General features: G+C 41.3%; 1 protein-coding gene across 1 annotated transcript in view; it reads right to left on the bottom strand.

Annotated features, from left to right (window-relative positions):
• The window catches only part of itprid2 (ITPR interacting domain containing 2), a 42187-nt gene that overhangs the window by 6202 nt on the left and 20236 nt on the right, over positions 1–15749 (bottom strand). Inside the window, exons 7-19 of the mRNA XM_053877452.1 lie at positions 15524–15563; positions 15353–15454; positions 11842–11989; positions 10235–10295; positions 8912–9019; positions 8022–8367; positions 7281–7506; positions 7114–7162; positions 5651–5730; positions 2543–4300; positions 1253–1306; positions 1002–1126; positions 534–648 (exon numbers count right to left, since the gene is read on the bottom strand). Coding sequence (XP_053733427.1) covers positions 534–648; positions 1002–1126; positions 1253–1306; positions 2543–4300; positions 5651–5730; positions 7114–7162; positions 7281–7506; positions 8022–8367; positions 8912–9019; positions 10235–10295; positions 11842–11989; positions 15353–15454; positions 15524–15563 — 3212 coding nt within the window. The remainder of the gene's footprint in view (positions 1–533; positions 649–1001; positions 1127–1252; positions 1307–2542; positions 4301–5650; positions 5731–7113; positions 7163–7280; positions 7507–8021; positions 8368–8911; positions 9020–10234; positions 10296–11841; positions 11990–15352; positions 15455–15523; positions 15564–15749) is intronic.

Below are 15749 nucleotides of genomic sequence, written 5' to 3'. Positions count from 1 at the left end.
GTTGACAGAACATTTTCAGAGTTTGTCTTTCCACTTATATACCAATAAAACACTGGATAAACGGTCAGAGCGAGAATATTTTGACCGTTATTATTTGCGATTCAGTCAACAGTATTTGCCTGAAGTATACGGGAACATCTTTGGTTTTGAATTCATTTGAGTTGTGTTTGTTAAATTGGAAAAGATTTGTTAGCTAGTCAATCAAGCGTAGTAACACCGCAGGCACTGAACCAGCTTTGTGTTCCTCTGGCAGTGAGGCAAGGTGCAAGTCTTGGAAAATAAAATCAGCGTCTGCAAGTTCTCGAGCTGGTGTTTAACAACTTGCTTCCGTGCGCTTAGTAAACGTCCACGTTTTTTTTACGGCACAGGTCATTAATTGCACACTGGTTCCTCATAGTTTGCGTGTACAAATAGGTATTAAATGATGCTTTCTCTGTGCTTAGAAATCTTGTGTAACAAGTGGAGGTTTCATACCCACTTCACCTTCATACATATGTGTCAACACATTTTATTAAGAGAGTGCTTGTGTGTACCTTATTGGGTGTAAGTTGTGTGAACTCCATCATTCTCTCCTCCAACTGCTGCTCCAGCTTCTGTAGCTCCTCCCTCACTGCTGACCTCAACAACTGTAGCTGCTCCAGATCAAGCCTAAATCACACACACACACATATACACAAATGAATGTGTGGACACACATAAACAAACACTAAGATGTTGTACAGAAATTACAATGGTCCATTACTATGAAATCGCAGATAATTTATCAGGTTTACGACCATACTACATATTACCATACACTTTAGTCCAGTAAATTTAATCTGCCCCTCCCACAAAATGTCTCATTTGAACTGTACACTGCGTTCCAAATTATTATGTAAATGGTGTTTTTGTTTGATTTTCCAAAATACTTGATGCAAATAACGATCAACATAATTTTCAAGTCATTAGCTGTCGAAATTTATTTTTTTAAATGACAACAATGTGAGCTAGTTGAGGGTCACCTGTCTGCAGGACTCAGTTGTTTGTAGACCAGTGCTTGCTGTCTCATGAGTGAAAGTTCAAGGTCCATCATCTGATTACGGAACAGGCAGAGACTGTGCCTCCTCTGCTGGAACTCTGCTAAGACCTTAAGAGGATGGACAACGGCGAAAAACAGCAGACATTTGGTCACCAGTGTTGAATGCATTATGTGAAATACAGAAGGCTTTCTTTAACATCACTATCTCCAGCACGTTCAAAAGGGGAAAATCACCTGGTTGCTGTAGGCATCTGCTCTCACTCCAAACAAATCTGTGTCGACTCTCTGCTGTTGGGAAAGAACACTAATATTAGGGTATAGTTTGATAACCGTAACCTATATATGTTTATTTCTTGCTGTGATATCCCATGTCTCATATCCACCATTTAATTCATTCTCACAGTTCCAGTCCCTGGTTCACCCAGGAGTGTCACTATTGCTTCCATTACTTACAACAACAATCAAGAACATGAAGAAGAAGAACATGAACAAGAAGAACATGAACAAGAAGAACATGAACAAGATGAAGAAGAAGAAGATGAATAAGAATAAGAATAAGAATAAGAATAAGAATAAGAATAAGAAGAAGAATAAGAATAAGAATAAGAATCTCAGTCTATCTCATCACCAAAACAACAAATTACTCCAGTTTGGCCACATACCACACCTTCCTGACACCTTCCCAAACAGGCTGTGACCAGGCTAATTCTTGAGAATCCCCGTTTTCCACAGAAGTAGCTGTGATGCTCAGCTCCAAAGCAACCTTTAAAGATTAATACCATACTTGGTCAGGTTTCATCCTGGCCCATAAACAGCTTTGGCTAACAATGGTGGCTCTCCCGCACTACTCATCCCACTAGACCTCATTGCAAGCTTTGACACCATTGATAACCGCATACTCCTCAAGCACATGCAATCTAAAATTCACCGCTCACACACCTTCATTAGATCTGATTCTACCACGCTTGCCAGAGGAGGGCAGCATGGGACAGAAAAAAAAATACTGAATGCTCCCAAACTATGTTGTGTCTCACAAGGGTTGGTCCTCTGATCCACACACCAACCACAGGATGGGATAGGTCTCACACAGCTCATTCAAAAACCATGCAGAAATCCAAGGAAAAATATCTTTCTCCCACTTCATGAACATCTCCAAGCTCCACCACAGACCTAGCCATTCCGACGCCACATGCGTATGTGTGAACACCAGCACATCCAAGAGTGTCAGCTCCTAATGCAAGTGTGGAAAATAAAACCTATTCTTAATGACCACACTGGCTACCTGTTGCCTCCAGAATTATAATTATAATTCACAGAACTCCTAATGCAGCAAACAACAACCAGGAATCTCTCCTCTCAAAACCAAAATCACAAAACATGGGAGACTGTACCTTCACTCATCTGAGGAACTCCCTCCCAGACCATCTGTTTATACATTTCTATGTAACAAAACAGTAACATAGACACACACAGCATTTGGAAAATTTAAGGTGATTTTTTAAAATCATTTTTTTTATTACTAACCTGGTTCAGACCCTGTACTGTTCCTTTGATGTCATAAAGAACTCTCCTCAGCTGCATTTCCATACTGGACATCGCGGCGCCCGATGCAGGTCCTGGGACTCCAGGAGAACCATGTACCGGGTGAAAGCCAGTTGATATACCTGGCACAAAGCCAACAGGCGTGTGGCCTCCATGTATGTGAAGGTCTGGGGTCAGTGAAGGAAATGGAGTAAAAGTTTGTGGAAACTGTGGCCATGAGTTCAAGTTGTATCCCTGATAACCGAGGTGGGGGGTGGAAAACTGTGAACCAGGAACGGAAGGGGAGGTATCCAGAGATGGGTGAGCGTATGGATGACCAACGCCTTGCTGATGCTGACTGGGAGTCTCTTGTTGTGGGTTGCTGTTGCGTGAACTGGTTGCAGGAGACGTCTGCGGGAGGCTGGAAAAGCTGTAGTGCTGGTGAAGTGATGAAGAGGACGGCTGGTGCAGACTGGATAAACTTGAGTGGATAGTGGTAGAGGAATTGTGGTGCAGGTTTGGGAGACTGCTGTATGGATGAAGAAGAGGTTGGTGCAGTTGGGGAGGGGCCATAAAAGGGTATACACAAGGATTTTGATAGGGACCTGAACTGTAGCCTGAGTACATTGAGAATGGGGCTGCAGGGTACATGGATAACCCAGGATTCAAACCAGGTTGGCTCTGGTTGGGGACACCATGCTGGAATTGATTGCTCTGCAGTGGACCACAGGAGAGATCTGGGACACTCTGGGTGCACCATGATGTGTTGTGGCTCATAGATGACCAGTCAGCAGGTGGACTAGGACTACGTAAAGAATGTGAGGACCTCAATAAGTGACGAGGTTTTGGTGAAAGGGGGGATTCAGGAAGGGGATGTGTTTGGCTGCTGGAGCCAAAGGAGGGAGTGGAACTATTGATGATCAAAGTAGATAAATAATTGCTGGGGTTTACTGCCTCTTCCTTCTTGTTTCCATCACTGTCCGTTTCATCTCCAGCATTTTTGATAGTGTAGCATGGCTGGGAACAAGAAGTCTCGCCTCTTCCAAACTGGATCCTGACGGAGGTCACTACTCTGGACGGACAGGATAGTGATGATGGCAGAGATGAAGACCTTTGCAGGGGGACGCCACGTCCTCTGCTTGGATTTGGAGGAGTCTCCCTATGCTGGGGACAGCCCCGCTTTGACCGGTTCCGCCTGGCTCGGTTCAAAGCACAAAGAACTGGAGAAGCTGGAGCGGTGGAAAGTGGGGTGTGAAAGATCAAATCCTCCATTTCATCTTCTATATTATTGGACACAGTTGAAGGTTCTGTATCCGAAGTTGTTATTTTTCGCTCCTCATTTTGTGCAGAGTCAGTCAACGGGTTGTGAATGGGTTCTGCATCTGAAGCAGTGTTCCGCAAGGGTTCTGGTTCTTCCGTTGAATTTGTTTTTTCTTGTGTGAATTCATCTTGTGTAATTTGTTTATCATCAGCCTGGTCCTCAGTCTGGACCAGTTGCCCATCAGTTGTGTTTGGTCGGTTAAGTGGTAGGTGGTGGGATGTGTACTGGAGAAGCACTGGGGAGATATCACTATGCACCTCCTCTACTTTAACAGCACTGTTGTCCTCCACCTCAGCAGCAGTGCTGGACTCTAGCTCCTCCTCTTTGCTCTCAGGCAGTTCGAATGCTGGTTTGTCGAGCGCAAGTGGTGTTGCCAGGTCTTGTGAAGGATGTGATGTAACTGTTGTTTCACTGTCACAGCTCTCACAACTTTCCTGTACCTAATTGGGAAAAAGAGACTTATTGAGTCCAAAGAAAAAGTGCAAAGCAGTGTTTTTCATGTTTCCATCACATTTTCTAAGTGCCTGTCGCCCATTTTTCAAACATTTAATCACACACATTTTGTATTAAGAATGACAAAGAATAAGCACAAAATAATAGAGATAGAGAAAACTCCTGACGGCAAAGATCTCAGATGATCTTCTGGAATTGTGAATGAAACATTTTACTGTTTGTATTTTCAGGTTCAGATCCAGAACAAATCTTTTCACAAAATGTTGGGGTTGTGCTACAACACTGGGTGAATGAGAATGAAAGTTTGCATTTACATTTGCTGCCGTCACAACCTGTGAAGGCTAAGCGTAAGTCTTGGTTGGGTGGAAAGGGCAGTACAAACACGAGTTCAAAATGAACTAAAACCTGCAATGTAGCTGCTCATGTCTGTGAGATTGTCCATATTGAAGGACTTGTGATCTCATGAGATTTGTGGGCAAAAGAAATCAGAGAAAAGCTATGGGTGTAGGAGTATTTCCACCATATTTATGACTAATATTGCCAGGTGACATCATTTGATTCGATTTTATATATAATTACTTTTTCCTTGCGAGAGTTTGTTGCTCCACAACACTGCCACATACACCACATGGAAGTCATGCAGCGACTCCATCTCTCCCACTGCGATATAGATGAGATGAATGTACTCTGCAATGTGCTTCATTAAATTGCTATGTGAAGTGACAGACCATGCAGTGGCTGTACGTTTCCGAGCATTAAGATAAAAAGCCATACATAAACCGGTGTGAAGTTGTGCAAGAGAAGAAGTAGTCTCTTGGGAGAAGCAGACTCTTGCATGCATTTGCTATTGCGTAGGGAGTAGAGTCAGATAGAAGAAGTGATCAGTACCAGAAGTATCGATCATACCATCTCATTTATCATGTTCAACTTGGAACATATTTATTTTGCTTGACTTTATGTGCATGGTGTTTGATGGTGCATTTCCACTGAGCGAGGCAGGTCGGTTTAGAACAAGGGATGTCAACCAATATTATCAGCAAAATATTAGCATAATTTTCAAGTAATTATCAGTATCAGGATCAGGATTTTCCTTGATATGACAACCAACTGTCGCACCACCGGGATCCAAGCTTTAAGGTCAGCCGATTCTTTCTTGTGCAAAATCAGTCATTATGTTTTCTCATCTCGAAGACTGCACGTCGATACAAGGATCACACAGTAAGTCAGAGTAGTGGCTGACCTGGCTGACCTATTAGTTAAGCATGTTCTCTGTGAATGTGTACGGTGGACTCCAAGGGAATAGTGATTGAGGCTTGTGGATTTGTGGCCCAACTCACCTTGAGATTGCTAGAGTCTGTGGATGGCTCCTCAGCAAAACCACTACTGTCTGACTGTTGACTGACTGTCCTCAGCAGGTCTGCCACAGAAAATCATGGATGTTAGCATAGTATCACTTTATTACTCACAGAACAATCCTGCACTTGTTAAGGTGAGGTTTCATCTTGTCAGCACTACAGGCAACTCTAATAACATGAAAAAACACAAAAGGAACCCTTCAAATTCCTCTAGGATTTCAGATAAAGTGAATAATAAATACCACCCCGCTTGTTCTATACTTTCACAAAACTTCAATAGCGCGTACATTTCCTTCAAACAGGAAATGAGCTGACTGTAAGTCAGCACTTCCCTATCTAAATCTAGGTTTCAAAGAAGGCAATACTTTACAAGTGCTGCTGCATTTAAAACTTATTTGCTGTCATTGTTCATTGTGTTAAACAAAAATAAAGGTATAGGAGCTAGAGATGAGAATCCATTTCAGCATGACTGCTGCATCTGGACTGAGACCAGACAGGATACGTGCTCCTCTCCAGATGTTCGAAAGAAAAACTGAATTCTGTCCACCAACAGTTGGAGCACACAGAGGGATCTAATGAGCATTAGAGGACAAAAAAGGATCAAATACTACATATATACCTCAGAAGCAACATATATAATTGACCTCAGAACCAGCAGTTTTTTTCTTGGGATGCACCGAAAAGTCAGCCACAGAAAAAAACACTGAAGCAAACAACCCATTCTCACTGCCCTGCCGTCCTACATTGATGACAAAGACAGCCTTCTGCTTTACATGTTGACATTGAACAGTTTTAATGGAGTGAAAACCATTTTCTTTCCTGGAAGGGGAGGTCGGGGTGAGTCATCCAGAAGCTCGATTGATTGGTTAAGCTTGATTGAGAACATTATAAGAGAGAGACGACATGAGAAAATAAACTCTTTTTGCCGCCAATGAGCCACTAAATACAGAAACTATCTCCTTTGATACATCATCACAACTGTACTGATTCAAACTACAAAGACAGTGCACATGAATGTAGACGACCCACGAGACAGAGACGCACAGACTCATCATCAGGACCATGATACACAACACAATTAGAGTTAGTGAGTTAGTTCAGCGTTTCACGTTGAAAGTTTAGTTTACCTTAACTAAACCTGTGTCATGCATTTTGTGTATTATTCATCGTTGATCATATGAAGTCAGTTTAATTCTGTGGACTGAAGAGTCAACATGAGACTGTCCAGTGAGCATGAACTTTCATTTCACTCATCATCCAACTGTGGTTCAACACAAAAGTCAGCACATCAAGCTCCAATCTAATGCAGGCAATAATCGATCTTGGTAAATAAATCAAAAAGGTATAAACAGACTCAGACAATGCTTCTTTTTCTCATGAAACTAACCAACACAATATAAACAACTGCAAGTACAGAAGCATTAGGTAAAAAAGTATAAACATACCCGAGTTTCTGGAGCTTCTAGGCAGAAGGACCTCGTCTTCGTTACTAATCTGACAAATGCAAATGTTGAAGAAATAAATGAAGCAGGGGTTCCATCATTGTTACACGGATGCACATTTTCCCCATTTTAAAATCGATTTTTGACTCGGGATGTATTAACAAACTTACCTCCTCGATGTCAAAGGAATCAGCATTCTCTGTGCGTAACTGGGCCAAATGAGGTGGAGCAAGGATAAAAGGAGCTTTCTCTGGAGTGGAAGTGAGGTTGCCACCATCACCTTCCTTCTCTTCTTCTTCTTCTTCTTCTTCTTTGATCACTTGATATTCTGTTGACAGACTGGTCGATACAGGTCGCGCTGACTCCGGTGGATGTTCACTAGTTGTAGACAGGCTACTGTAAGCACAAATAATAGTGAGCACTTTGGCGCAAACATGGATCAGCATATGTCTTATTTCAAAGGCAAAGAGAGATGTTTAAAACTTTTAAAAACTGAGCTATAACTATGTTTTTCCATTTTAGTATTTATAAAATATTGTGTGAATTTCTGCCTTGTTCTATTATATCTTAGGAAAAGAGAGTGAGTAAGAACAGGGTACTGTTCAATACCCTGTGCAATATTGCATTTTATTCTCTTGTGTAGTTGTCTTGTGTTATTCTGTATCCTGTGCTGTTTTTATAGCAGCATACTCTGTTCTCTGCTGATTCTAATTATGTATGTATTTATTATAGACGGCGCAGTCACACCAAAATTACTAAAATTGCAAGTAGTGTACAGAACCAACGAATCGTTCTAGGAAACAGGGTTAGACTGCAGAAACCACATAGTGTATTGCATGTTGTATTGATAATAGGCAGACAAACTGTGACGCATACACAAGATGAGAGACAACACAAAAGGTGATCATGACCTGTCATCAACAACTCCAGCGCTTTCCTCCATGACTGTGGCAAGCACAGAGTTGTCTCGCTTTCTAGCAAGGTGCTTCTGTGCGACAGGATCACACTGATGGTTGGCATCTCCACCCGTCTTCTCCACTTCTGAACCCGTGTTAGCCAAAGCGTTGGTGTGCTTTTGTTCACCATTCAGCTGCGTGTGCTTGACGGGCGGGCAAGAGACAGGGGACTGAGTTGTGCCTCCTAGCAGGTTATGTTTAGTGATTGTTTTCTTGAGTAGTTTGGCAGCATTGAGAGCTGACTTGCTCTTCTTCAGCGGTGGTGGTGATGCTTCTTTACCGCCTTCTTTTTTTTCTTCTGCTGAAAGAAATCAGCAGGTCAGTTGCTCACAAAACAAAACACGTTAACACGTTTTTTTTTTTAATCCACATTCACACCAGACCATTTTTTTATATCAATCCCATACTTCCTGGGTAAAGACAGATGTATAGTGAAATTTATTGTGAATAATACCTGGCTCCAACTAGAGGCTTTGGGGTTGATAACATTTAAAACATTGTAAATCTTCTATTTCGAATGACACATATTTCTCTCCCGGTCAGAAAAAGGTGTTAACATGCATTCTAAAAGTGTGATCTTACTGGAACTACCGAATAAGATTTATTTTCCCTCAGATACGATGTATAGATGATAAATGTCTCAATTATCTTGTCTTACAAACATAGTCAAGTAACATTCACGCCCCAGTAAGCTATTGGGTACTGAGTATGGCCCATCCCTCACAAAATTAAACAAATTTGACCAGTGTCACCGATGCATCTGGCCTCGGATACTAAGTCCGGTGTCATGTTGTAATGTGAAAGGCTCAGAACATTGTTTGCAACTGGGAAGTGGATGCAATTACCTTGATCTTTGCTGTTGATGCACTGAACAGACTGACCAGATACCTGACTGTAGAGCTGGAAGAACTCATTTGCAACTGTGGTCAAGACCTCCAGCTGACGGAAACGACCTGAAAAGGACATTAAAAGCAGTCAAACATTTTTCAAGGCTGTTCAAGACATCGGTTTCGCATCATCTCTGATACAATGGAATGGTTAAAGTTGTACATGGGGCAACTCGAGCATTCATGTTGGCTCTGGGAGACAACGGCACAGAAAGGTTTACGACCAAGCCGTGCAACATACAATTACAATTTCAGATCTCATCTGTTTTGTAGATAGGCAAGGGCACATATTGTAGCTGGAAAAGGTGGAACAACAGAACATGATTTGGCATGTAATCATATTTGACAGGTACAAACTTTGCACAGTGGAAGGAATCAAAAAAGTATTATCTTTACCTTAAATTTTCACTTGTTTGATTAGCTGGAATATTTAGTGTCATAATGACAAACATACTAAGAAATAAGGAAAGGAGGCAAACACTTTCTGGTGTTGCTCTGGCATAAGTCAAGGAAAAGTACTCGGAAAAAAGAAGTGAGTTAAAAGCTCACGAGCTCTAATCAGATGCGAGTCAGTCGGCTTGGGGAATGCCGTTCTGACAAGTTGTCTCATTTGATTTAAATACATAACATAGTTCTGTCGTTGGAAGCTTATGGATGAGGCTGAAAGGAGTTTTACAAGAGGCCACCACAGACAAAATGCTGTTTCGTTCAGTTAGCCCTTCGAATGTCAAGTGCAAATTTGATTATTATATAGTAATTGTTTATTATAATTAATTAATTTATTAATAATTGTTTGTTTTGTTAATAATTGAATAATTGTTCCAGTTCAAGACTTCTACTTTTAAAAAAAGGTGATTTGGTTTTATGTAATTGGTCTCAATGCACAAAAGATGAAAACCCTGGAACAAGATTAGACGATGAAACTGTCAGATAGAAAAGTCTCAGCTGAGAGACTTAGAATGGGTGTTTATATTTGGTTCAACCAAACCTGGGTGGGCTGCACTTAACATCTACACACCGAAAATTTCAGATCAAGATAAGCAGTCAACTGGTTCTGGGACGTCAGACAAAAGCTCAGATAGCGGAAACTATCAGAATTGAAGCAAAATGTCTATTCAAGAGCCAAAATTACCCTGGCATTACAAACTTGACCGTGATGTTAGTGGTGTGTGCCTGTGACTGTGTTGTGGCCACACACACGCATCAGCATGAAAAAGCAGGGGACAAACACGCCTTTGTGTGTAACACTCCGAATATATCTGATGAAGCAGGGAGACTTACTAGTTAGAGCGTAGTTGGGGTTCTCCACCTCCAACCGCTGCATCTGAGCTCCGAGGTACACCTGCAAGTGAAACAGGGAGTATGGTGGTTGGAAGGGTTGATACGGCATTTAAGGATTAAAAAGTGCATTGACATTCTCCCCTCTAAGAGATAGAGACTGAGGTCATAGACAGGTTTCCCCAGAGGGAGAGAATTGTGATAGGAGTGGACATCAACAGCCATGTAGGTGAAGTGAACAGGCCAGATGAGGGAGTATTGGTCAGGAATGGAGCTGAGGTCAGAAATGCCGAGGACAGCTGGTGGTACATTTTGTTAAGAGCACTGAAAACGTATTTCCAGAAGACAGAGGAACGCAGGCGACGCGCAACAGCATAGATAAGGAAAGCAGACAGAAATACTTTAAAGGTACTTGTCGAGCAAATGGACAGGTTGCTTATGCAGCCAGTTACATTGAGTTTTGAATATTATATTACATATTATATTGAGTTCTTGCACATTGAGCTCTAAACTAAATCTCTGCAATCCATGGTGTGGTCCGGAATTGACACAAACTGTAATTGAATTTGGTCGTACGGAGTACACCCACCGGCAATTGATATGTTGGATAAATATCATGGCAGAGCATGTAATGGCAGTGCCATGAGATAAAGGATTTTGTTCACCATGTGTCTATTTTCCTGAATTGTAAGGTAACAGAGATGATGTTCTCTATGATGACAATACAGATGCAGGCCATAAATACATAAAAAAGACATTTATGTGTAATCTTATCTGCTGATCATGCAGCCATACATAGAAGAATTACACAGCATTTGTCTTCTTGCATTAGCCACTGCTGCTTCCCACAGAACTAAAAACAAAAAAATCCCCAAACCTGGATAAACAAATATAAAATCGAAAGAACATGGAAAAAATGTTGCTGAAGTATTTCACCAGCTTTGGATGGAGTTTGGAAAGAACTACAAACTGGCTGTTGAGGAAGCTAAAATAACCCATGAGTCTCATGTCTTATCTCAAACAACTCCAATCCTAGAGTGCTTGTCCAGGTCACACAGTCAACTCCATAACAAACACCAGCCACTCCCAAAATTTGTGAAGAATTACTGACCTTTTAGTCAATTAGGTCATCAAAACAGAACAATTTAACCCCTCAGAACATCTTTGCTTCAACATCAATGAGATCCGCACCTACCACATTCCAAACTATTTAACTGACTCAACTAACCGACCGAATCTCTCATATGAGGCCAAGCACATCCTTCGCAGACAGTTCTTAAAAGAGATTTGAGAGATGTTGTTGAGCCCAGAATTTTATCAACCGTTACTCAGTCTCTCTCTCAACTTTTAAACATGCAATCTTCTCGTAAAGAAACCTTGACATCAATGACCCCAATAGCTATAGTCCAATCACCAAGTTTCTATTCTTAGCCAAGGTGGAGTGAAACGGAACAGTCAGTGGGGCCAATATGGCATTACAGATTCTTGGTCCAAATGAGCATGGGAGAGCCTAGAAGCATGAGGGAGGGCCACAGCTTAAGATGTACAAATGACAACAAAAAATCCGCATCTGCTTTTAGAAACCAAATCGTCATCCTCTCCATCACTACCTTGACGTCGATACCACGTGCAGATGAGGCGCTGTTGAGAAACCGTGAAGGAACCTTGGTGGAGAGGTCAGGTTCATCTCGACCAAAGCCCAGATTTAAAAGGATCTCCTCTGGATCTTCTTCGTACAGGTCCAGCAGCTCCGAGACACTGCATACAAAGACAGGCTGAGTCAGTCATTGGATCTTTAAATGGGTCAGCATTAGTATCCGGTGAGTAGGCGAGCAAGGGGTTAGTTAGTCACCCTAACCCGAGGCTCATTAAGGTCTCCTCTGGCTGCTCCACAGAGTCTTCAATCACATTCCAAACACTGAGAAAATAGAGACCTCTGGTTAGTGCTTGACAGACACATATGTTAGTAGGTGAGATTGCTTTATTAGCTGAAGATCTCAGGAGTGACTTAGCGTCACACACCCACAGCACCATCTAGAAAGAGTGAAGCAGCATGAAAGATAGGGAGCCCATTAAAAAAAAGAAAAATTAACAGCAAAATCCTATTGATTCATTTCACATCTTTTTATTTTATACAACAATAGACATGTGTGCTGTGGAGCATTCAGGTTGGATTTTGACTGGGAAAAATATTTATGTGACTGTGGATGGCTGGCCAAAAACTTGGCACAGTTGCCATGTATTTGAGCCGGTTTACAACCATTGTAGTCAAATGATTCTCTTCTAGCTCTCAATTTGTGATGATCCTTGCCTCCTTTTTCCCCATCGTTTCTTAATATCTTCTGATCTCTTTTTGGAGAACTGTATCCCTTCATTTATACGCTGTTTTAAACCAAGATCAAAAGGGACCTGATTTTAGATGGTAAGAGTTCATCTAAACACAAGATAAAATGTCATCTTAATGTATTCTCAAGTCTCAAAAGAATGATGGTCATCTATTACTATTGTGAGTGACATACTTCTAAAAATAAAAATAACAAATATGGTGCCGATTCCTTTAGCCAATGCATCTCATTACACTATTATCATTAGTCCTGACATCATGAATGCTCGTTCATGAAATCCACATAGGATTATAGGACTGATCACAACATGTTATATAATAATACTACTACTACTACTAATAATAATAATAATAATAATGACAAATAGAATTACACAAAGAACAAATAAAATATATGTATATTTTGATGTATATTTTTGCATAAGGAAAGGTAATATATGAAGAAAATGAATAACTGACGAAGAGATTTTCACGCAGGAGTTGATAAATTTTGTTTTATTACCACAGTTTTAGAGGCAAACTGAAAGAATTCTCTGGCATGAAAAGTAAGGTGGAGTCAGAAAATATTCATAATAATTAACCATGCTTAGACTTGATTCGCATTTTATTGTAAAAAAAAAAAAAGTGAATCTAGTTCCCCCTACCCCTTTTCAGAGTAAATGTGAGGAAAAAAATGTAGCAATCTTTGAGCCAAAAAAAGATTCAATACAAGTCTATTGCTCCAATGCCCCTTACCCCGCAAACCATAGCAACAATTATTAATATCAATCGACAAAGCACGTCTACACACGAGGCTCAATAACGTTGCCAACACACACCCTGCTAAAACACACCCGACAACCCATGATTTCAACGATACGACACAGAAAACCAAAGTTACCCTCCCACAGGCACATGCAGACATTTACTGGGCGTGCTGAAGCCATTCATGAAGGGACATTGCAAACGCACTATTATTGTTGTTGTCACCAAAATAAGAAACTTTGTCGATTTTCACAAACATACTCTATATCATCCATGTTCAGAGCTCATTTGTATGTGACTTCTCAGTGGCCTAGTGGCTAACATGCATCACCCTGAAGTGTTGTGATAAGTTGAGAGGACTTTAACATTTAATGCATGGAACAGATGAGAGAGTAAGGTTTTTCCACAAGAATCTATGAATGAAGAAAAAAATGAGGAACCTTTATTATGCAAGGAAAAGATTGAAAACACCTCGACTACTGATTACTGAGTGTGTAAAGTGAAATGGCCATTCATTTGGAAAACTTTAAACAGACTGAACAGACAGATGTAATTTCATGAAATGCATATTAGGCCTCTAAATACACTATATTATCAAATGTATTCGCTCAGAATCAGGAGTCCTAATCACTTGGCCTGGCCACAGGTGTATCAAATCAAGCAGCTAGACCTGCAAACTTTTTTGACAAACAGTGTAAGAATGGGCTGCTCTCAGGAGCTCAGTCAATTCCAGCGTGGAACTGTCATAGGATGCCATGTTTGCAACAAATCCAGTCGTGAAATTTCCTTGCTCCTAAATATTCCACAGTCAAATTTCAGCCTCATTATAAGAACATAAGAATAGTTTGGGAACAAAGGCAACTCAGCCACAAAGTGGTACTGTAAGCCATGTTAACTGACAGAGAGGGGTCAGCGGATGCTGAGGCACATAGTGCAAAGACGTTGCCAACTTTCTGCACAGTCAATTGGTACCGAGCTCCAAACTTCATGTGGCCTTCAGATCAGCCCAAGTACAGTACACAGAGAGCTTCATGGAATGGCTTTCCATGGCCGAGCAGCTGCATCCAAGCCATACATCACCAAATGCAATGCAAAGCACCGGATGCAGTGGTGTAAAGCAGGCTGCCACTGGACTATACAGCAGTGGAGACGCCTTCTTCACGCTTTTCCATCTAGCAATCTGATAGACCAGTCTGGGTTTGGAGGTTCCCAGGAGAACGGTACATTTCGGACTGCATTGTGCCAAGTGTGAAATTAGGTGCAGCAGGAATTATGCTGTGGGGTTGTTTCTAAGGAGTTGGGCGTGGCACCTAAATTCCAGAGAAAGGAACTTTGAATGCTTCAGGATACCAAAATGTTTTGGACAACTCCATGTTCCCAACCTTGTGGGAACAGTTTAGAGTGGGCCTTTTGGAAGAATGGTCAAAACACACCCCTTAGCCTCGTGAACAGCCTTCCCAGAAGAGCTGTAATAGCTGAAAAAGGTGGACCGGCATCATTTTGAACCTTATGGATTAGGAATGGGATTGCACTAAAGTTCATATGTGAGTCAAGGAAGGTGAGCAAACACTTTTGGTAATATAATGTACATGCATACATACATCTTCAGTTAACCACCGCTTAGTCCTGTTCAGGCTTATACAAAAAGGCTTGCCGATTGATTAAATAGAACCACATGAATTCCTTTCCCTGCTATACTATTTTGCTCACATTCGCCAAGGGCTGTATGATCCTTCATTCCTGAGGCAGTTCGCAGAATGGCACAGGGGAGCGGGAGGCGGCCTTCGTGCCAAAATGCTCCTCCGATTAAAAACTATGACTGGTTTTTGTAAACAACAAATTGTGGAACCTATCGGTGTATCTTCTGGTCATTAATAACAACACGCTTCCATGCCGTGAGTGTCGCGAGTGGGGATGTGGATAATCGTAAGATTACACCGGTAATTATAATGCCGAAATTACCGGTTGGAAACGCTCTTTTTCCAGTAGCTGCAGCGGATTCCCTCCACCAATCTCATGCACCTCCTTCTCACCTGGATACTGTGCTGCTCTTCCCAGATCCTGTTGAGTTCATGCTCCTTCCCCTTTCTTTGAATTGACTTCTCTTCTCATCAGCCGCAAGAGAAAGACTGGAACTATAAAAAAAATATATATATAAAAAATTAATCACATACCTTTTCAAGAGATGGCAACATCAGACTCACCAGGATCCAAGCTTCTTGTTGGTGCAATGCAGTTGATTCGCTGTGGACCGACATACATTTCGTTAAGAAAAGGATGAAGAATAGTGCACAACTACACCAACCTACTTAGATTTGAAAACCTGTGCGTATTATTCTCTTAACTTAAGAAGATTTGATTCAAGTCTTCAACCATTCAAAAAATGTTCGAGACATTACACAAGAACCATGCCAGAGTAGCCATCCTATT

The sequence above is a fragment of the Synchiropus splendidus genome, chromosome 10 (genome assembly GCF_027744825.2).
Source record: "Synchiropus splendidus isolate RoL2022-P1 chromosome 10, RoL_Sspl_1.0, whole genome shotgun sequence".
Taxonomy (NCBI): domain Eukaryota; kingdom Metazoa; phylum Chordata; class Actinopteri; order Syngnathiformes; family Callionymidae; genus Synchiropus; species Synchiropus splendidus.
The sequence above is the reverse complement of the archived record's forward strand: the minus strand, read 5'-3'. Positions and strand labels throughout refer to the sequence as shown.